At 37.3% G+C, this 23,507-nt stretch overlaps 3 protein-coding genes across 4 annotated transcripts; all 3 read right to left on the bottom strand.

Annotated features, from left to right (window-relative positions):
• Positions 1-506: 506 nt before the first annotated feature.
• Positions 507-2,674, bottom strand: LOC126381980 (bystin). Its single transcript, XM_050031628.1, has 8 exons — positions 2,390-2,674; positions 2,160-2,277; positions 1,841-2,078; positions 1,559-1,715; positions 1,280-1,471; positions 948-1,156; positions 722-872; positions 507-621 (listed from the first exon to the last, which is right to left on the bottom strand). The coding sequence occupies exons 1-8, from the start codon at positions 2,522-2,524 to the stop codon at positions 541-543; spliced, it is 1,281 nt and encodes a 426-aa protein (XP_049887585.1). The 5' UTR covers positions 2,525-2,674; the 3' UTR covers positions 507-540.
• Positions 2,675-10,013: 7,339 nt separating this feature from the next.
• Positions 10,014-16,465, bottom strand: LOC126381981 (mite allergen Der f 7-like). The gene is made up of 5 exons (XM_050031629.1): positions 16,310-16,465; positions 15,127-15,262; positions 13,692-13,844; positions 12,274-12,425; positions 10,014-10,281 (listed from the first exon to the last, which is right to left on the bottom strand). Exons 1-5 carry the CDS (start codon positions 16,411-16,413, stop codon positions 10,083-10,085), a joined length of 744 nt encoding a protein of 247 aa, XP_049887586.1. The 5' UTR covers positions 16,414-16,465; the 3' UTR covers positions 10,014-10,082.
• Positions 16,466-18,626: 2,161 nt separating this feature from the next.
• On the bottom strand, positions 18,627-22,685 carry LOC126382253 (very-long-chain (3R)-3-hydroxyacyl-CoA dehydratase hpo-8). 2 transcript variants are annotated; one of them, XM_050032062.1, is made up of 5 exons: positions 22,661-22,685; positions 22,439-22,554; positions 22,198-22,315; positions 20,114-20,343; positions 18,627-19,307 (listed from the first exon to the last, which is right to left on the bottom strand). In XM_050032062.1, the coding sequence occupies exons 2-5, from the start codon at positions 22,531-22,533 to the stop codon at positions 19,052-19,054; spliced, it is 699 nt and encodes a 232-aa protein (XP_049888019.1). In that variant the 5' UTR covers positions 22,534-22,554; positions 22,661-22,685; the 3' UTR covers positions 18,627-19,051. The 2 variants fall into 2 exon arrangements, with proteins under 2 accessions (XP_049888019.1, XP_049888017.1); XM_050032060.1 differs by lacking the exon at positions 22,661-22,685 and having other exon boundaries at positions 22,439-22,650.
• Positions 22,686-23,507: the final 822 nt, after the last annotated feature.

Below are 23,507 nucleotides of genomic sequence, written 5' to 3'. Positions count from 1 at the left end.
GTAAATGCATGAAATAAGTGTGTACGTGAGTACCACTGCAAATTAAACTTCTGAACACTGCTAAACCTATTTTCATGCCATGGAGAGCCAGTTTGGGGGTTATATAAAGTGTCATAAATGTAGGCACATTCTTCTAGATGATATAAACAAAATATACAGTAGTGAGGTTATACATTCAGAGTGTGACAGCTATGATATCAAAAAGTTTATATATTTGCTAGAAGACAATCTACCAATATGGATAAAGTTAAAAGTTGAAGAGGAACAATGGACTAAAGGGAAGCTTCACTGTGAAAATTGTGGGAGCAAAGTGGGCACATTTGATTTCATTTCAGGACGAAAATGTGATTGTGGAAAGTCAGTGTTACCACCAGTACATTTTGTTACAAGTCAAGTAGATCGACCAATAAAGATTTGAAACTGTTAAATAAGTTTTATTTGTAGGTAATACAAAAAAATAAGTGTACTGTAGTATCTTAAAATAGTAAACAAAATAAACTAAAATATTGTGTACAAATTAGATTTAATAATCACTAACATTTATTCCACAATCATACTAGTGGATACTCCTTCATTGACTTCATCATCTCTGCATTTGGCGGCATGAAGCTCTCTTCGAATCTGAGAAAAAAATATTAGACAAGTTGAAAGAAAAAGTTATTTACAACAATAGAATTACAATACAATAAACACAACAACAATAATAGAATTAATGTTGTACCTCAGATGTAATAGTTGGATGTGACTGTTTCCTCAACAATTCTAGTAGAGCGTCCCTCTGTTCTGTGGAAATGTCAGCTTTGTAGCGCTGCACAAAGGTGAGCAGTGACTGATGCCAGAGCACAGGCAATGTACGAGACTCATTCTGGAACCTAAAATACATTAACATATAAATACCTTGCAATATAAAATGTGATTTGACAAGAAATCATTGATATTTAAATTACCTCAGAAAGTGAAATACAATAGCATCAACAACTCTGTAGGGAAGAGCATATTTTTTATCAAACAGTATTCGTAGGAATATTGAGTTGGCACCAGTGTAATCCATTTCAGCTATTTTCAATAGAGCAGCACTAGAGTGCAGCACTGGCACGGAATTGCGAGCTAACACTGAACCCACTATGATTGCCTCTCTTAGAGTGCAGTCCCCAGCCTGCAAAAAAAATAGGAGAACAAAACTTATAGTTGATCAACCATGAAACATATCTATAAATAAGACTCTAAGATGGTCCATTATGTGTAACATCAATAATAGATTGAATCTTTAAAAACTTACTTCACACAGTGGCAGTAGAATACCCTTCATAAATGCCCCAGGCTTAAACAGAGATTTTCTAAGAGCTTGGTATAAATGAAAGTTCAAACGTTTATACTCTGCAAGATCATCTCTGATACGTGGCATTAAGACCAAGTTATAAAATCGTTGAGCCATTTTTTCCTTAAGATTTGATGCAAAAATTCTTGTAGCCTGCAAAATAAATCATTATTACAAATATAGAAAATACTTAATATTAAATTGAAATATTCTATTGGTAAAAATTAAATATAAAGTTACCTGGTACATCGCAGCTGCTGACCAAGTGGCAGGTTCAGTTATGTATAGAATTTGTTCCCAGTTCTGCAGATGTGGGATCATTTTGAAGGCTTTAGGCAGTTTGCCAGACCGATACTTTTGTAATACGTCTCTTACTCCTTCATACATGGTTTTAATCCTGCAAAATAGAATTCATAAATCAAGGACATGAAATATACATATTTGCAAAAAAAAACTAGTAATCATTTAATACTTCTTTTTTTACTTTCAAAATAAAGGTTTGACTGTTTAAGTGTAAAGTACCTGGGATCAATATTCTGTAATTTTAAGGTTTCTACATCTGAGAACTGTGTATGCAGTTCTGTGTGTTTCTCTGTTATTTTGTCCATAATAATGTCTGCAAGTGTCCGAGTCTTCTCAGGTTTAGCAGACATAAACATTCTAAGAGCTTCCTCATCTTCTTCATTAATTTCAATGTTGTCATAGTAGGTATCAGGCTCCAAATCATCATGTTCTGATCCAGACTCATCATCGTCGGAATCTACGAATTGCAGGATATTAATTGAAAAGTCACATTATTAAATTGAATTATAATTAAAATATATTTGTTTATTTCTCATACCTTTGGCAGTGGATAAAACCACATGTTTAGCAGGTGAAGGTCCAGCTCTATCATCGAGCTCAGCCTGTTGCCTTCTAGCAGCCTTCAAGATCTTTTTGGATAAATCTGCATTGACAAACTAAAAAAAAACATGGTAGGTATAATGACCATTTGTATGTAGGTACATAATACATAGGTATTATACGAAAAATCACAAAAAAACCTGTATTAATGGAGTATTCAAAACGTACCTCTTCATCGTCATCGTGTCTGTTCCTTTCTTTATTCCTGTTCTTGGGTTTCACAGCATTCACTGACTCTATCTGATCTGCTAGAGCTACATTCTTGCCCACTTGTGACGGTTTCAACTTTTTAGCCTTGCCCATGGTTAAGTTAATAATAACTCACTTTAAGTCAACTCGTAATATAACTATGATTATAATTATTCAACTAAAATCGGCACATATTTGTAAAAATATGCAATAAATAACCAAATCACGCATGTGGTTTGGATTTGCAACTTCGAAATGACAGTATTTGACATTGACGTTTAGTTGATTTTTTTTTTTTTGGTTTGGTTTTCCCCGAAGGGTAAGGCAAAGGGAACTATGCCCATACAGCCATGTCTGACGTATATTTTTTCTTGATGATTAATGAAATGATGAAAGGTGATGATGATGAAACCTAAGCCCCCACCCTCGGAGTAGACTCCTACTCCGAACCCCAAACGAATTAACTCAAAAGTCCGCATAAACTTTTGAGTTATGAAGCGGCTTCCTGACACGAAGCGAAAATAGGCAGATACACTTTGTTTATTGAATACTCCAATATAATAACACTCGCGAATGTCTTCCGACTAACTTAATGCGATCATTAACCACAAAACACCACTTCGTATTAATTATTTAGATCATTCAATGAAGAAAGCAACTGTCCCGTTCCCGCCTCCCGCCAAAAAGCCGACGTTTAGTTGACATAAGAAAGTTTTTTTTTGTTTTGGTTTTCCAAAACGCAAAGGGAACTATGCCCATACAGCCATGTCTGACGTATTTTTTTTCTTGATGATTAATGAAATGATGAAAGGTGATGATGATGAAACCTAAGCCCCCGTCCTCGGAGTAGACTCCTACTCTGAACCCCAAACGAATTAACTCAAAAGTCCGCATAAACTTTTGAGTTATGAAGCGGCTTCCCGGCACGAAGCGAAAATAGGCAGATACACTTTGTTCATTGAATACTCCAATATAATAACACTCGCGAATGTCTTCCGACTAGTGTTGGGTTCTTACCCGGAAAATTCCCGCGTTTCGGGAATTTTCCCAATTCTGAGGGAAAAAACCCGAAAAATTCCCATTTCAAGGGAAAATATTTTTTATCGCATATATTTGTATTAAAAGTAAGGATTTCCAACAAAGACCATTTAAATATAATGTATGCCTACTTATGCCCAATTTATTTTCTGTCGTAGTGTCGTATGAACTCTTAAAAAACTAAAAGGAGATCATCGGATTTCGGCCCAGAAGTCAAAGTGCCGGCCAAAAAATAATATTGCTATATTCCGTTAGATCTTATCCGTATGAGCATTTATTACTATGGCACCAAAGCTGTAGGGTCAATATCTTCGGTTTTATTCGATTTTAAAAAACTGTATTTTTCATACATTTATGGTGAAAATGTAAAGTGCCGGCCAAGTAACAATAATGGTATTATCCTTAGAACTTATCCGTCTGAGCATTTATTACTATGGCACCAAAGCTGTAGGGTCAATATTTTCGGTTTTATTCGAATTAAAAAAAAACTGAATTTTCATACATTTTTGGTGAAAATGTGAAGTGCCGGCCATGGAACAATATTTGTATATCCCGTTAGAACTTATCCATTTGACCATTTATTATTAGGGCACCAAACGTCTATGACCATTATTTTGACTTTTTTTGGACTTTACGTTATAGTTTCTGTGTGAAAAGTGCCGGTCAGCAAAAAACACATGTCAAAGCTATCGAGAAGATACCTGTAAACATTATTCACTATGACAAAAACATGTATGACCATTAATTAGTTTGGCTTTTGTTGGATTTAAAAAAAAACTTGAATTTTGTTTCATTTTGTATAATTCAAAATAAAATATAACAGGCGCGTTATTTAAAGGATCGTCAGAATGTTTATTACTATGGCATTAAACGACTATGACCAATATTTTGAACTTAATTCGATTTTTCAAAAATAAAAAAAAAGTTTTATCTAGTGATAATGGAACTATCTTGCTAAAGGCGTAATATGGTGGTCGTCTTTTGAAAAATAGGTTTGCGTTTGACCACTACATTACCTGATGGTGATACACGCTTAAGAAGCTACTTTTTTTTAAAGAAAAGTGTAAACAAGGAATAAACAGTGGGGTGATAGAGGTACTATGTTATCGGCCGAGTAGCACCAGGACATTGTGATAGGCATACTTGCAAAGTACAACTACCCGACTCCTGTTTTCCCTAACAGATACTTCAGACGTCATGCCAAAATACGAGTTTCGTCACTAGATGGCAAGCTTATCTTTGGAGGGTGGTAACCATTTACGGTCAAGGTGAATCAATACCATAATTCAACCTAAACTTAGGCCGTAACGTTGAGTCGAATGCAAAAACTACAGCCAACGTCATATCTAAAATCAGATAGTATTAATATAGAAGTTCACCTAACAACACTCAAAACAAAAACACAAAGTATTTATCTGACTAATAACTAGTCATTGGGAAAGCTCTGCTTGTTGTCATTGTTAAAATGTATAGAAAAAAGTTTTTTTAAAAAGTCCAATAAAAGCCAAAGTCGACATTTGGTAGTATAGTAAAAATACGTTTCAAGTCGTTTACCAAAAGATTTGACTTATTTTGTTTCGCTGGCTGACATTTTCCCATTTGAACCAAAACGGAAAGAGAGACGAATAAAAAGTCAAGATAACGGTCAAAAATGTTTTGCGCCAGATTATTAAATGTTCTAAAGGCCCTTTTTAATCCGCCGTACCGCATTTTTTACCCAAAGCACTTTATTTTCATACAAAATAAATAAGAAATGAAGATTTTTAAAATACACTAAAAGCCAAACTAATGGTCATACAAGTTTGGCGCTATAGAAAAAAATGTTAACAGGCATCTACTTGATACTCTCAACATGATATTTTTGCTGGTCGGCATTTTTCACATTTGAACTAAAACGTAAATTCCAATAAAAGTCAAAATAATGGTCATAGAAGTTTGGCGCTATACTAATAAATGTTCTAACGGTCCTTTGTAATACGCCTGTATACCTCTTTTTCCCAACGGACATAATATTATTTTTTACAAAATGTATGAAAAATCGAGATTTTTAAAATCCAATTAAAGCCAAACTAATGGTCATACACGTCTGGTGTCATAGTAAAAAATGTTCAGAACAATCTACTCGAAAAGTTTGACACATTTTTTTTCTCTGACCGGCACTTTCAAATTTGGGCCGGCCAAAGTATGGAAAGCCGACGATCTCCTTTGTAATATATTTTGAATGGAATGTTCAATTTTAATAATTCCATGCAAAGATATCTACATATTATAGGATATATAGGATGCTTTTGGCACGAGAGAATGTCATCATCGAGGAGCAACATGGTTTTGTGCAAGAAATTGGGAGGCACGAATACCTACAGATATTATTTACTTGGACTATGAACAAGCTTTTGATCGAGTTCCTGTCACACGATTGATTGCTAAATTAGAGCCCTTTGGAATCAGAGGCAATGTCGTGAAGTGGATTAGACTTCCTGTCAAATCGCATATTCTCTGTGCGCATCGGAGAATCATACTCTGTTCCCAGAAAAGTCCTCAGCTGTGTGCCGCAGGGATCGGTGTTAGGACCTATTTTATTCAGTATCTACCTTACAGATCTTAAACATGGTATCATGTCTGATATATCACTCTTTGCAGATGATACGAAAATAACGGGGAATCCACTTATTAGCCATAATATAATCCAAGATGATCTTGATAGAGTAATTGCTTGGACCCGAGATTGGCTAATCACATTAAACGTAGACAAATGCACTGTGTTGCATGTTGGCAGTAACCACCCCACGTTGAGTTACACCATTGACTCAAAACCTCTCGAGTGTGTTAAAAAACAAAATGACCTTGGCATAACGATAACACATAGTCTAAAGTGGGACGAACACATTATTGGAATCACTAAGAAGGATAACTCCCTCTTATACATAATTAGAAAAGCTTTTTATCATATAGATACGGAATTGTTTCTTAGGCTTTACAAAACTTACTTACGTCAGATGGCTGTTAGAACATGGGTTTCAAATATGGAGACTTTACTATAGGAAGGACATTGCACTACTAGAGAGAGTCCAAAGAAGAGCAACAAAGATGGTGACAGTACTGGCTGGCCGGAGTGGACCTTAGCGGGGGCCGCAGGACTCTCACCTCTGGCTTGCCTTCATTGGCCAGCCAGAGTGGGGCGTTAGAGCTATACGCTCGCAGGGTGGAAGTGAAAGATGCATAAGTCGCGAGTTGATAAGGCGGGTAAACCGCCTCGCAGAAAGCGGTGTACACCTCTTGACACCCAGAGATGCTCACAACCATGTTGCTGCCTTGCCGTCCAGTCGCGTCGGCTAGATAGGTGGCCCAACCAGTGAGTGACGAGTCACCGCCTGCTCATTTTATCCATGTTTACCAACATTGGTCGAGCAGGCGCCATAGTCCCCCATAGCCCCAGTATCCCGGTTCACTAACCCCCAACCCAATAGCCCAGTTCCTTTTGTTCCCATAATCTGCAATAGTCCTACACGAACCAGGGATTGTCTTTGGGTGCACTCCCATAGTGCATACAGGGATAATCGCCGGTTGGTGTCACAACACATTTAGAGTAAATTGTTTTAAGGGGCCTCTACGTGTTGGCTTCGGCCCCACGCACGCCTTCCAAAAGTCCGGGACTCCATGACAGACCCGACCCGAGACATGGAAACGAGATACAAATAATAATAAGATTAAAAATAATTAAATAAAAAATATTTTCCCATGATTCGGGAATTTTTCGGGTGTTTATTTTATTTTCCCATATTTTCCCGATATTTTTTCTTTCCCACCCAATTTTTTCTTTCCCTGCCCATCACTACTTCCGACTAACTTAATGCGATCATTAACCACAAAACACCACTTCGTATTAATTATTTAGATTACTCAATGAAGAAAGCAACTGTCCCGTTCCCGTTTCCCGCCGAAAAGCCTGACAGAAGAAAGGCTAAGCCCTATCACGGATTAGGACAACGTTACGTTTATACATTGCTTTTTTATAGCATTCCTAACAAAGACGCAATGTATAACCAAAAATTATTATAAATCTTAACTTTTTATGAAGTAGAATTAGTTATTTGGCTGCGTTTAATGGGTTTTAAAAGGATTTTATTTTATATTTCGTTCACTGCACTGCGCAAACAATCTCAATAAATAAAAATGTTTTGGCATTCACATTAATTAGGTACATTATTCATGAATAGGAAAGACGGGTATATTATACGAGCATAGAGACAAGTTACCTTTCCCGCCATCCCCGTGGCCTGTCTGTAAAATGGCAGCTGATGTGCTATAATTATTCCATTTAGACAGGAAACCACCACAAGACGTAAACGTTTAAATACGTTCCTGATGATCCGATCACTTCCGACAGCTTGAGACGACTAATATCTCAGACTAATAGGACCTCGTCGATAAGAGACAAACATAATTCTCTGAAAGTAATCCTCTCAAAAAATAAAGGACGGAGAAAGGTGGGATCATTGACTAACGACAATGACTATTCTATTACTTGATAAACATGGCCTAAACTCTCCCAACTCCTAGGCATAAAATAAAGAATAGGTATAAGTAGTATATAATATAATAATAATTAAAACATAAAATGTAATAGATTTTAATTAGTCTTCTTCTATCATGTGGGTTATGAGGTAGATTACCAACCTCATCAACCCTGGTGTTAGGGTTACTATTGAGCCGCCAAAGGCCCTTTACATGGCTTATGTAACAACTACTTACTTAAATCAGTAGGTGGTAACCGTGACCAACGGCTTAACGTGCCTTCCGAAGCACGGATCATCTTACTTTTTGGACAATCAGGTGATCAGCCTGTAATGTAACCAAACTAGTGATCACAGTGATTTTTGTGATATGTCCCCATCGGGATTCGAACCGTGTACCTCCGGATCGTGAGCCCAACGCTCAACCACTGGACCACGGAGGCCGTTAATTTCATTTAATTAGTAGGTAATCGAATAAATAAGTATCAGCCTCCGTGGTCTAGTGGTTAGAGCGTTAGGCTCACGATCTGGAGGTCCGGGTTCGATTCCCGATGGGGACATTATCGAAATCACTTTGTGAGACTGTCCTTTATTTGGTAAGGACTTTTCAGGCTTGAATCACCTGATTGTCCGAAAAAGTAAGATGATTCCGTGCTTCGGAGGGCACGTTAAGCCGTTGGTCCCGGCTATTAGCCGTAAAAACACCTCCACGTGGTGGAGTATGCTCCAGACCCCCTCCGGTTGATTGAGGGGAGGCCTGTGCCCAGCAGTGGGACGTATATAGGCAGTTTATGTAAGTAAGTATCCACCAGGCTGCTCCACTTCGAGTTGATGGAGGTGTTTTACAGCTAATAGCCAGAACTAACGGTTTAACGTGTCCTCCGAAGCACGGATTCAACTTACTTTTTCGGACAATCAGATCATTCAAGCCTGCAATGTCCTTATCAAACAAAGGACAGTTTCGCTAAGTGATTTCGACAATGTCCCCATCAGGTATCGAACCCCCGTACCCCCAAATCGTTAGCACAACGCTCTAACGACGGAGGCTGTGTCTGTGTTTGCTTCACACCCCCTGAATGATTGAGGGGAGGCCTGTGCCCAGTAGTAGGACGTTTTTAGGCTGTTTAATGTTATATAAGTATTTAGTAAAGGCAGGGCCCGAAGTAAGAAAAATTCCGTAAATGAAAAGTTAAAGAGGAGCGGGAAGACATTTCGGTCGGCGGCGAGGCGCATTGATTTGATTATAAGGTAGGTAGGTATTAACTTCGTAAAAGGTACTTTCGTATCTAAGGTGCCTAATTGATATCGGATAATTCTCCAAGAAAGATATCGCAACGAAACTGATTTCTATCAATCTTAGCTAATACTTACACGCGCAACTGTCCTCAGTGATGTAGGTACCTATATTTAAATACCTGCTAAATAATTATTTGGCGACGTAGTTACTTTGAAAGTCGAGTAAGTACCTAATATATTAATTTCGTTGTAGATCGGTCAATCGTGTCTTCAACAGACAACAATTGAATACAATATTCAAAGGATTCTGATAACACCCTATCACGGTTTCGTATCGTAATGTGATACGACGATACGGTTAACAATACAATACACAATTCTTTATTGCACAATCACGCGAGAAAGAGACAATAGTATAATTTAAATTTTATCGTCATCATTGTTCATTACTAACATATTATTATACCTAATCAATATTTATCTTTCAACAATTTTCCTCAATTTTTTGTCTTTTTCTTTTTGCTATCACAGTTGTTAAGGTTGATCATGCTGTACGACACTACTGGTTTTACAATCTCTGGTATAATACCTTATACACTATTAGATGTTATCCTCTATTATGATTGTTACCTGTTCAATTCAATTCAATTCTCAATTATTTATTGCATTCCATGTAGTACAATGGGGTGTTACATAGGCATAGGAACTAAAACATGGACCCTGTAGGGCACAGCAACGCAGCTGTTGTGCTCGTTTTTTAAATAAATAAATAAATAAGTGACCGTCGTGTTTTGAATAATAGGAAAAACAAACTATTCTACATAGTATTACTATTTTATTGAAGATTGCTTGGGTAATACAAAATATCACATTTATTCAGGTAATTAGTTTATGGACTCCAGGGTACTGATGATCTCAGCGATGTTATGATTGAGGATGCCAATGACGGCGACGACGGCGTTGCGGATGTTGACCTCAACGACCTTGATGATGATGGTGTCGAAAATGCGGATAAACACGTTGAGCACAGGGTTCACCAGCCAGTCGGTCAGGATGTTTCCGGTGAAACGGACGCGCAAGCGACTGGAAACAAAATAAGACGTCGTAACATTGTTTATTGTTGTGATTTGGATAGCGTTAATAAAAGATGTAAATTCTTCGGTATATAAAAAACAGAAAAATGTACAACGGTTGGTTTGACACAGAAAAAAGGAGGGAAGAGCGGAAGAGCAACAGCGCCACATGTGACGAAAATTGGAACTAAAAACTAAGATTGCGTTCCATTTAAACATTTATGAATGTGTAATTAAACTAAGAAGTTAGGTAACTAGCACTTTTAGCATTTGTATAGGAAACATAGATAGGTACTTTAGGTATCTCTGAGTTTTACCTACTCAGTTAGACATACATACGTAATCTTAAAAAGTTAAAAAGCTTATTAGTAAAAAGCACTTCAAGTAAAAAGTGCGTATCGAAAAATCTACGTTATAATAATCCATGTTCAGTAATCCAATCGGCGGCGAGCAAGAGGAAAACCACTGCACTATTTTTCCCTAAAAAAAGTAGCATGGAGAATGCTACACCGATAAGAGCGTGGCTCTTAAATTGGCGAGTCTAGGAGAGCCTAAATATTATGGATTATAAAATCCATAATTACTTTATGGAAAAAGTATATCTTTAATATAAATAAGTAATGGAAATACCTACGCATATTTACCTACTTATATACAGGGTGTTAGTGACATCGTAACGAAAACTTTGAGGGGTGATTGATGATTGATTCTGAGATGATATCAAGTGGAATTTTCCGTCGCAAAAGTATGGAACGGAAAATAATTTAAATAAGCTCTAAAATTTTCGTGACTTCTCCGACAGGAAATTCCACTTGATATCGACTCAGAATCATGGTCTGAATCATCCCCTTCAGTATTCGTTACAGTGTCACTAACACCCATACCTACTTGTATGGCTACCGTATGTACTTGTGTGGGGTGTAAGTGACATCGTAACGAATACTGAGGGGAATGATTCAGCTGATTATTCAGATTTAATATCAAGTGGAATTTTTCATCGCAAAATTATAGAATTGAAAATAATTTAAAAAAAACTAAAAAAATCATGAATTTTGCGACGAAAAATTCCACTTGATATTAACTCAGAATCATGGTCTGAATCATCCCCCTGAGTATTCGTTACGATGTCACTAACACCCTGTATATTAAGAAGCATAACTACCATGTACCTAAAATTGTTCTATCAACCCACAGGTTGTGAGCTCGATAACCGACCACAACAACCCTGGTTTGAAATTTTCATAATTATGTAGTAAATATACGTTTTCATAATACTTATACTATTATACTTCCTAATTATAATGTGAATTAACGTTATGACTAGTCCGTTATGGATTTTTAAAATACCTAGAAGTGTTTTAATAGGGTATTTGACTGGGTCAAAGATTAATTATAAAATGCTAATCTAGAAAAAGTAGTCATTGGCCCCGATTCCTGCAGACACCGCCTAATTTTATTTTAAGTTATATCCGTCATTTTTATATCCGTCGAAAAGGAAAGGGACGGATGATTCACAGCTCTTAATTTTAGGAAGAATGAGTAAATTAATGTGTCGGGTTATTGACTGACGTAAAATTTTTAGACGGTTGGTTTAGATTTGTGCTTAAAATTGACGTGTGTTCCATAAATTTTATGCTTGTCGATTACCCGTCCCTTTCCTTTTCGGCGGATAAGAAAATGACAGATATAACTTAAAATAAAATTAGATGGTATTTACAGGAATTAGCACCAGTATAAGATTATCAAAAATCAATCTAATTTTACTTTTCGATTTATCTTCGAATTTTATTTATGAATTAAGTAACAATGATTACGTTTGACCGCTTTTATTGATGACGTCACAGGACAGTATTTCCATACAAACTCCAAAGAAAACTTTCGTTTTGACATTTCGTAAAAAGTACCTCATTTGACTAGGTTGTCAAGTAGCTTGGAACTCTCGATCCAATCGTATAAGAATTGAGTCCACCTCAAACATTAAAAGCAAACAATTGGTCCTCACCCGATGTCATTCATGGAGAACTCCTGAAGATGAATCTCATCGTTGTTGAAGTCGATGAGTACGTCTACAACGATTACGAAGCGGCTCAGCGTGGCCACGATACCACCAGTGGGCCCCAAGTTCATCACTTGGACGAGGTAGTTGTAGTCGAACTGGAAAATAAACGTAAATACAGGGTGTTAGTGACATCGTAACGAATACTGAGGGGGATGATTCAGACCATGATTCTGAGTTAATATCAAGTGGAATTTTCCGTCGCAAAATTCATGTCTTTTTATGTTTTTTTAAATTATTTTCCGTTCCATACTTTTGCGACAGAAAAATCCACTTGATATCAACTTAGAATCATGGCCTGAATCATCCCTCAAAGTTTTCGTTACGATGTCACTAACACCCTGTATATTGTTAACCCGCCGTGGAGCAGCGTGGTGGAGTATGCTCTATAACCCACTCCGGTTGATTGAGGGAGGCCTGTGCCCAGCAGTGGCACGTACGAGTATACAGGGTGTTAGTGACATCGTAACGAATACTGAGGGGGATGTGTCAGCTCGTTATTACATATGGGTATTAGTAACACCGTAAGGAATACTGAGAGGGATGTTTATCTTACGTTACGATGTCATTAACACCCTCTATAAACCGTTTATGTTTTATATATGTTATGTACTTGAAAATAAAAATACATATATAAGATCACGACTATATTACCAATTAGGGTAGTCAGAGGTTACAGCATCGCATTATGAACTAAGTACTCGCTTGTCGTCGAGCTTTGTAAGCAACGTTAAGTAAAAGTTTGTTTCCTCCACAAAAACTCTTTATATAGAAAGAAACTCAGTTTGGACTTAGAATTTCTGAAGAGGCTGGCTGGAACCTAGACTATCTACTATATTATATAATCGTCTTATGCAGATAACCGTATTAACATAACATAAGATGGCGTATATATCCCAATTGGGTCGTGTACTAGATTCAAGATAAATTATGAAATACTAAATAAAAACAGACCTAAAACTAACGACAAACATTTTCTTTTTCCTATTTAACTCATTTTGAATTTTAATCAAGAAAAACGTGATAATAAGTCTGATATTTTATCACGTTTTTATATGACTTCGTATTTTCCATACATTTTTCGTGTTTTGACGTTTAGAAAAAGTAACTGATTTGACTAGTCGGAAACTAGCCTATAGATTGGACACATATTATCCGACGCAAGATGAACTATGTACTCACCCACACCTCACCGAACTTTCTGTTAAACCAACACATATGGTAGGTAGTAGGACGTATCGTCGTCTATAATGGTCCAATAACAAGGACCAACTGTATGTGTATAACCGTATTACCGTTAATATATCACACAATATAATCGTTAGGTTTAATATAAATAAGTACAAATATTACTGTTAACATACCCTTAAATCGGTGAACTGCAGTTCAATTCTCGAGCGGACCATCTTGGCAAAATAGTGTACCATCTGGTCTCCAGAGCGCTGCATGTTCACTAGACCAGTCATTCTGCCGTTGGTGATCTTCAGCCACGCGCTGTATGTGATTAACAGCGGCCTCTGTGCGAAACAAAATCACAGAGCAGTGTTAAGAGCCATAGAATAAGGAATGATACCTAGTAGGTACGTCTCTGCCCCGCACCAATTCGTATCGGGCGCTGACCTCTCCCCGGCTTGGTCTTAAATGGCCTTTTTTTGCCCGTGACTTATTGTAACCTAATATAACATAAGCTCACGACTATATCCCAATTGGAGTAGTCAGAGGTCATCATTAACAGCCGACGCCCACTGCTGGGCATAGGCCTCCCCCAAAGTCAAGTCAAAGTCAGAGGTAGGTACATCCATTGAAAGATGAACTAAGTATGCATACCTCACCGAGCTAATTACTTCTTGACTTATAGATTTGTCTCTCACCCTGTCTAAAATGTCCGTAATTCAAATTCAAATTCAAAAATATCTTTATTCAGTAGGTAACATAGTTACACTTTGAATCGTCAATTTTTACATAACGAACGTCTCATCCGCCTAAAACTACTGCAGCTTCTCACAACCTGTATAGCCGGGGAAAAGAAGCTGCAATCCGCTAATCCGCTAAGAAGTATGGGGAGAGCGCGCGGATTCTGTCTCGCTTACCCTTACGCGTTGAGCGGCGGGGAGTCCCCAGGGTGTGCCCTACTAACCTAAAGTGCTTCATTAGTACTTAATTACTTATTTGTCAAAGGTTTTCTTTCGATAGAATAAAATAGAAATTGTTTATTATAAAAGGACGCTACGAACAAAAACAAAACAATAACATCGCTTAAAATTTTCACAAAACAATTAAGTACAACAAAGCAACATCTATAAATAGGATGTTCGTCGAAATGATCATAAGGTAGTGGTGGACGTCCTGAGATAAAAGGGCCTCACTCAGCACAAGTCACGGCGTGAATCACGGCCCTGGTGTTATGTGGACCCACCTGGGTGAGGCATGAGCATCGTGGTCGTATACGTTAATAATGTACTTACATGGGTTACTTACATAAAAAGGTTTTCTCATACCATAATACCACGTTACATCTTCAATATTCTTCACCTTGTGATGTTTGCGTTGCGTTAAGTCATTGAGATACCTATGTAGGTAGGTAACGGACAAAGTAATAATATCATACGTAAGTTTATGCGATGTTATGTAGATACCTACGCCCCGATCGCTTCTCGGCAGAGTTTGCATCAATTGCCATCAATGCCATTGCTTATTTCCAATTTCGACAGCTTTGGACGTTGTAGACGTAACTACTAATTATGTACAATTGGGTTCCGTAGTAATGATTGTAAATAAGTGAGTATACTTATTACTTACGACTTCAAAACCTTCGACAACATCGGGCAGCGCCATAGGATCAAGACCATTGTTTTGCATGAAGGGGATGAGCATATGCAGCGTGTTGTCAACGTACTCATTGACGTTTGCTGATTCGCCCCAGCCATCGATCTTCCTGAAAATTATATAAGTAATCGTAGACAGGTAAGACTGAAATGCTGACGCCCTTTGTGGCGATACAATTAGTATGTAAGTATTTAGGTATACCTACCTGTTTACTTATAATTATTTTCAATTGCATTGAAGATAACTATCACTAACAGGATGGATAAGTAGTTAGATACATACCTATTGTATTACGTAGCTATCTAACGATTTAATTTGATTGCCTCGTTTAAGTAGATATGTAAGTATTTTATAAAAAGATATCTAAGTACATCCAGCAACTAGGCAGGTACCACGGAAAAGAAAAAAAGGTTGGAAGGGCCAAGTGAGCAAGAGCAAATAGTTCATAAGTATTTGAACTTTGCACTCCACTCGTTCGCAAACTTTACGACACACGGAGCTCCGCGATAGTAATTATATTAAAAGTTCGTCTTGTGTATTATAACCTGCAGGGCGATAAATCAAATATCGACTATCACGCAAGGAAAAACCATCACAGGAAATACCTATAATCGGCTATTTATCAAAGAAATACTTTTGTATGCAGTACTTACGAAGAGTAATGACAAAATTGCAGCCTATCACATAAGTAAATAAAGTATACAAGTACATTGCCGGTAAAGTGGCTATGGAATTTAAGAAGCAGTAGAGCTCTCTTAGTTATCTGTGTCCAGGAGTAGGGAGTAGTAAAAGAAAGTGAGGTTGAGCCGAGCAAAATGCGCGTTAGGGCCTTTCCAACGTCTTTCTTCTATTCCGTTGTAGGTACTATGTGGATACTGAAATACTTTGGAAAACTGCTTCAAACATTCCTTCTAAACTATTTGTATTGGATATACATATCAATTTTACGCACATTGACGACACACGGATAAAGCAGAACCACCACGACACTCACTTTATCAGTTGTTTTATAGCCTTATAGAAGCTTTTTACTTTATGCTTGGCATAAGAAATCCCTACTCTGTACTTTTAGTCGGTTCAATCCACTGGAGGTTGATCGTAAGAATTCCATCTCGAACATCTTCTTTGGTCGCACTTAGCATATTAAGACACTTACGGTGCAGCCTCAAGCGCCACAGGAGAGACTTTGTTGACGGTGTTCGCCTCCGCAGCGAGCACCAACACCGCAAGGACCACGGCAGTATATTTCTTGTACATCATGCTTGCGATGTCCAACAACAGACTATGTCGCCCCTATCTTATAGTGTTTGTTATATAGACAGATGCTAGCTAAGATAAAATTGATAGAGAACCGATTAACACCACACTAATATACAAATCAATGCTGATGCGACTGATTATGTACACTTCGGATAACGTAAATCATAATTAATTAGTTTTATTAGAATGATAGGTAGCAGTAAACAACCATATCTCATTTCTGATCGGCTTTATCTCGCTGGTGTTCTCATCGTCGCAGCTGTTGTAAGAATCCAACCATAGGTGCATATCAAATATACCCCGATACCTACCCCGCCGGCGTGGTCGACGATTTCCCTCAATGTTGTCTTGAACGTTGTACCGGGTGAGAGCCTTCAGCGCTCCCCATTTGACCGGCCAAATAGTTAAAGCCATCTGCGGCAAATCTACAATAAGTCACGTCAAAAAAAAGCTAATCAAATAAGTTTTTTATCAGAATCAGCGGGCTTAGCACCGTAAGCGCGCGACTCTTTCTCGCCTCGACATACATCGCCCGTCACTCTCTCACAGTACTGCACAGAAAGAAACAGATGATCTCTGTCGCGGCGAGAAAGAGTCGCGTGGTTACGGTGCTAAGCCCGCTGTTCCTGTTGTGCTCGTTTATCACATGTGTCATACTGGCTGGCATACAGTAGCCCAGCTACGGACACCAAGGCGCTGCGAGTCTTCCACACCCCGTCAAAAACGTTATATCCTCTTTGACACCGTTCAGTGTACAAGGGTTTTGTGTCAATAGTGGGACGTGTACAGATTGTTTAAGTATCAATAGACATCCTAAAGCAAATCTCAGAGCACTGAAAGTCAATATCATTAACATTATTGCTGTAAAAATATCCTCTAAATCTCCTAAATCCTCAAAATCTAAATAAAAGTTTTGCAAATATCCACTTCGACTTTATGTGTTGGTAACATACATAAATTCCAACCGGATATTTTCGAAATCACAAAATATTCTTACTAGGTATGACACAAGAAAACCTTATAGACACTGCCAAGGTGATTGGACAAAATAACAACTGCGCGTCACATGATTAACCACACATTTTTGTTATCATTACAATAATCAGATTAATATCTATGTTGTGTGTGACAAAATAACGTAGTAGGTAGGTACTTAGAATAATGAAAATGTTAACAATGCATTGGCAACGAATATGAACTAGCATTATTTTATAGTCTGCAAACAATGACTAGGTACCTACCTACCTATCTCAAAAGATACGGTCCGCGGCAGTACCAAATCACATATACATAGGTACTTCATTGCTACTTCATTGCAAACAAAACATACAAACATTTAGCAACAGTACAAATGGTCAAATCGTTACATACATAACACAAACAGCCTATATACGTCCCACTGCTGGGCACAAGCCGCCCCTCAATCAACCGGAAGAGGGTATGGTGCATACTCGACTACGCTGCTCCACTACGGATTGGCGGAGGTATTTGGGCTAGTAGCCCGGGACCAACGGCTTAGCGTGTTTCGACAAAGTCCCCATCGGGAATCGAACCTGGACCTCCAGATCATGAGCCCAACGCTCTAACTTTGTAACGGGTCCGGTTTAAATGGTTGAAAATAATGAATACGTCTACAAAAATAAAGGAACGTATTTTACACTTCGTTATGAACAAGGTCTGGTCATCATCTGACGTCGTATTTCGTTTTAAAGGTACCTAGTTTATAGAAAATAGTTATAAACATGGCCAACTTGGAAACGATTTCAGTATGTCCCTTCTCCTTATCAGATTAAAGAGCGTACGGAGCATATTCCTCTGGAACCAGAAACCGAAACCTCTGGGTGTATCACTGCAAGGTCGTAGCCATATTGGGAAACTTACAAATCGATAAGGTATTTAGGTGATTCATTACATGATTCGATTAATGTGCTTATGTACTTGCTGCACTATCTACTATTGCATGTAATCCTCTGTAAATGTGTCAAGTTTGTAATATTTTTCCAGCAGTTACCTACCAACTTTATTTTTTGTCTCGCGCAATCTCACGGAGTTCAAATTCAAAAATACCTTTATTCAGTAGGTAACATAGTTACACTTTGAATCGTCATTTTTACATAACGAACGTCTCATTCGTCTAAAACTACTGCAGATTTTCACAACCGTAATAACAGAGTTAATCCATCTTCTAAAAAGATACGAAGGTAAACAACAAATACTTTATTAATGAAAATACTTTATTTAAACATTGCCCATTACCCAATCGACCGATAACAATAAATTACTTACACTAAGCCTCATCCCGTATTAAGTCACTTATACTACTGAGTTAATTAAATACATTCTTGGGAATGATTTATAAGTTAATTGTACACATATATTGTGCAACCCGTCACTTATATTATTAATATTATTACCCATATTTGCTACTAAATTTAAGCGTAGGTTCATCGAAGTGTTCTCAAAAATGCAAAAGGTACCTGTAGGAAAATAGCTGCAATGCAAACATGACCAGAATTTGAAAAATAAACTAGTAGAGAGATTCTAGAAAAAGACACACTAAGATAAACTTATCAATGTGATAAGTTACGTTAACTGAGTACCTAAAGGTATCTTGTAAAAAATAGTTATTTACTTAAAATTACTTGGTTTTCTTATGGTCACCACCCAACATCTTCTTTCTCTGGGCCAGCATGTGGCCGAAGAGGACAGGGAACAACGGGATGTATAGGAACATGTAGAAGATTAAGAAGTAGTAGTAGTTAAAGGCGAAGTTCCACGCATTGGGCATGGACACCGTGAACAGTTTCTTCTCCTGGATCTCCTCAAGGGAATGGTACATGCAGAGCAGCTCCCCGGTGATTCCAAGAGGATACAGCGGCAGGAAGGTCGAATACCTGAAATGTACAAGTCATTCGCTTTTAAACTGCGAGTTCCTTCACATTGAATGAAATTGAATACATTAGACATGTCATTTCATTATGATAAGTTATTCAGAATAACCAAGTGGATGTTTTATTTTTCCTGATTTTTACAGCACACGCAAAGTGGCATGGGAATTAGTTTGAGGGATACGAAAAATTGAGCATTTTATCCATTTTTTCTTTATGACGCGTAAGTCGAACTCGTAACATGTTACGAGTTTTTCGAATCGAGTATCGAGTTCCACGCATAAAAGAACTCTTTGCCTTTATGGTCTGTAAAGAGTTCTTCTCATTGATTGAAGGAAAAATCGTAACCAAATCGGACTATCCGTTCTGGAGCTACGATAGCGCAGACAGAGACAAAGGGATGAGCCTTATAACACCTCTCCAGCCAGGGGTCAATAAAGGATGATTCACGCACGCTATACTGGTGCGTACTCCACGGCAATGCGTGCGTGAGTAATAGGCTAGTTTCCAACTAGTCAAATCAGTTACTTTTTGCTAAACGTCAAAACACAAAATTACTATGGAATTTGTATGAAAAGGCAACCTCTGACGTCATAGAAAAACGTGACAACGTACATTTTTCTTTATTAAGTAAATAGAAAAAAGAAAACAGTTTTTGTCACCTTTAGATTTGTCTTTATTTTGTAATCAGAATTTCATAATTTATCTTTGACCTAGGAAACTACCCCAATTAACGTGAGAAGGTATTACCCAAAACCGAGAAAATTGGTTTTATAATTAAACCCAATTCAGAAACTAGCCGAAACACTTACCTGAAGAATAGTAAAGGCTGTGGCACGGCGTTGAGCAGATTGAGGGCATAGTAGGCGTATCGTACAATTTCAGTGATAGACCACGCAAGGATGCAGAGCGGGAGTCCAGGGCTCACGGTGGCGCCGTGTGTGGCCAGCAGTGCCCCACATACAAGGAACACTCGCGAGTACACTTGCATCAACACCACCATCACGCCCGACGGCACTAGACCAATCGCCGCATGTACCACCTACAATAACAAAAATCTTTAAGGAACATTCATATTATACTTACTTTGATGTGGATTACCAACATCGTCGACACTGACATCAGCAGGGCTATTATTGTGCCGCCAAAGGCCCCTGACATGGCGCATAATACCTACTACTTACTAACATCAGTAAGTAGTAACCGGGAACAATGGCTTAATCCGAAGCACGGCCTTACTTTCGGACAATCAGGTGATCAGGCTGTAATGTCCTAAGCAAAATTAGGAATCACAAAGTGATTTTTGTGATATGTCCCCACCGGGATTCGAACACGGGACCTCCGGATCGTGAGTTCAACGCTCAACCACTGCCCCACAGACGTCGTAGGGACATTAAATAATGCAAGTCTCTTCCCTCAGCGTCTCTGGACACGTGGTGACGCGGCATATTTAAAGTATCAGATATTAGGGTCCGTTTATGGAGCCTTGGAGCTTATTCCATAGAATAAGGAATAATTATTCTTAAAGACTTGGGGTTCTCTGTTCACAGAGAAGCAGGGTGCTTGAAGTTTAGCGGTAGGTATATCTCATCGCGCATGACTGTGTGGTTTGTAGGTATATTACGTACGTTAAATTACGTAACCTACTTGCCTACCTACGCGTAACTTTTTTCTAAATATTTAAATCTCAATTAAAAAATAATATTAAGAAGCGTATCTCCATAAACACTTTGAGACATGATAAGCTCACGACTATATCCCAATTGGGGTAGTAAAAAAGATACCTACATCGCAAGTACCCACACCTCAACGAGATTTCTGTTAGACCAACGTGATAGGTGAGCCATATCGCCGTCTATAATGGTAGTGCCAATTAAGACATTTCGCATGTGTGAATTGGCCGCTGTATGCATAAATAATAAAACACATCTGTTACTTATATAATTAAATAACATTTTAATATTTCAATTACCTACCTATTAATCAATTATTTACTTATATGATAACCAACAGCTTACAACAGAACATTTAACAAAGTTTTTAACCAACCAACTTAAGCTACTTAGAAGTTAGCCTAGATAAGTTATACTCTTTATTAAATGACTTTAAACTTTTAACTGTTTAAATGACATATTTTCTAGTACTAAATACTTCTTAGTTAAATTGAAGTATGAAGTTTGTAATTTACAAAAAAGAACACACATACACACATAGAATACATTTCCCGGTGAGGAGTCTAACTGGCAACCTAGATTTGGATAATATACTACAATTTAAAATGATATTTTCCCTATATATTTTTTTAATTCCTGATAGTCCCCCCCATCCTCAAAAACATTAAAATACCTATTTTTATCTCTAAATTATTTTTGTAGTTTTGAGTGTGGCCAAGGTTCTCATTTGTATGGATGTAGGTACATAAGAAGTGAAACTGACTTTTTAAAACAATTTGAATACAATGCATTATTTAAATAAGCTTCAGTAATGTTTTCCTACATTCAACCAAGAACCATATGAAAAATTTATGTAAACAGTGTAATATAATACTGTTTCTATTCGGTTTACATAAAACTTAAAATTTTACTATTTAATACTGATTATAAGTCAGAAATTTGGTAGCATATTTTACCTAAAATTTGCAGTACCTAGTCCATAATATATATTTGATATCACTATTTACTGCATTATTTCTCTAAAATAGCAATAATGATAGTGATTCAGATAAGGCAGAGAAAAGTAATATCAACATTACCAATAATTTGCAAACTGCCTAATATGTGTAGATAATATTGATAAAATGTATATTAAAATAGATAAAGAAGGTATATTTCGAAAATAACACTGACTGATTGGAAGATCAAGACTAGGAAAAGAAATAATCACAAAGAATATTTACCTCCAATATAGCAGCATTCTGGAATATTATAACTGTCCACTTAATTTCTTCCCAAAATGTGTCTAAAGTGCCTCGGTTTAAGAAGTGAGTTAATGATTGCCATAATAAGTAACTCCACCTAGAAATATACAATTTAAATAGTGTAAGAATGTAGCAACGACCTTTAGACCAGTGTGATTTAATTTCAACAGGTTATAACTGTTACAAGTCTGTAATTTGAAATATGTATTATAATACTTACCCTAAAGTTTGTATACTATTGTAAGCCACCAAATACAGTTTTCCAAGAGCCGAAGGTTCTGAACTTTTGGACTTTTTCTGTACTTTTGACGACATAATTCAAATATTTGGTAACCTTAACAAATAAGAAAATATTGAACGAGTAACAAGATTACAAAAAAAAATTAAAGTAGCTATTTTCACTGTCCTTTCATTAGCAACTGAAAACTTTAATTAAATAGGTAGTCAAGCAACTGCAGTGGTAATTCCTCAGCCTCAGGGTAATTCACTGGCTAAGTAAAAAAAAAACTCGTCGAAGTTGTTGACGAAGACTATGACTGACAGATGGATGATGACGTTTGACGTTTACAAAATGACGTGCGTGACTGACATTCTTTTTTCCATGATTTAACTTACCTCAAAGACCAAGTATACTTGGTCCTTGAACTTACAATTGAACTTACCTACATATTAACTTAAGTAGGTGTAGGTAGTAATGGTATGTAACGTAACAAAAAAAAACAATTAATATATGGCAACATCGCATTCATCAATCAATCAATCTAGATCGCTTTGTATACAAACCTGAAAAATAGATAATTATCACGTTAAATCTCGAAAGTGCCACCTATATTATTTTTGGGGAACATACTCTAGAAGGAAAGTACCTCATTATTGGGATGTCCCGGATGACCATGAGGATACTGATCTATATTGAGCGTGTAGTATAGCCTCTTTTTTTTTTGGTTTTCCCCGAAGGGTAAGGCAAAGGGAACTATGCCCATATAGCCATGTCTTACGTATTTTCTTTCTTAATGATTAATTAAATTATGAAAGGTGATGATGATGAAACCTAAGCCCCCCACCCTCGGAGTAGACTCCTACTCCGAACCCCAAACGAATTAACTCAAAAGTCCGCATAAACTTTCGAGTTATGAAGCGGTTTCTTGGCACGAAGCGAAAACAGACAGATACACTTTCTTTATTGAGTACTCCGATATAATAACACTCGCGAATGTCTTCCAACTAACTTAATGCGATCATTAACCACAAAACACCACTTCGTATTAATTATTTAGATTATTCAATGA

This window comes from Pectinophora gossypiella, chromosome 3 (assembly GCF_024362695.1).
Source record: "Pectinophora gossypiella chromosome 3, ilPecGoss1.1, whole genome shotgun sequence".
NCBI lineage: Eukaryota > Metazoa > Arthropoda > Insecta > Lepidoptera > Gelechiidae > Pectinophora > Pectinophora gossypiella.
This window is presented reverse-complemented; position numbering and strand designations above follow the sequence as displayed.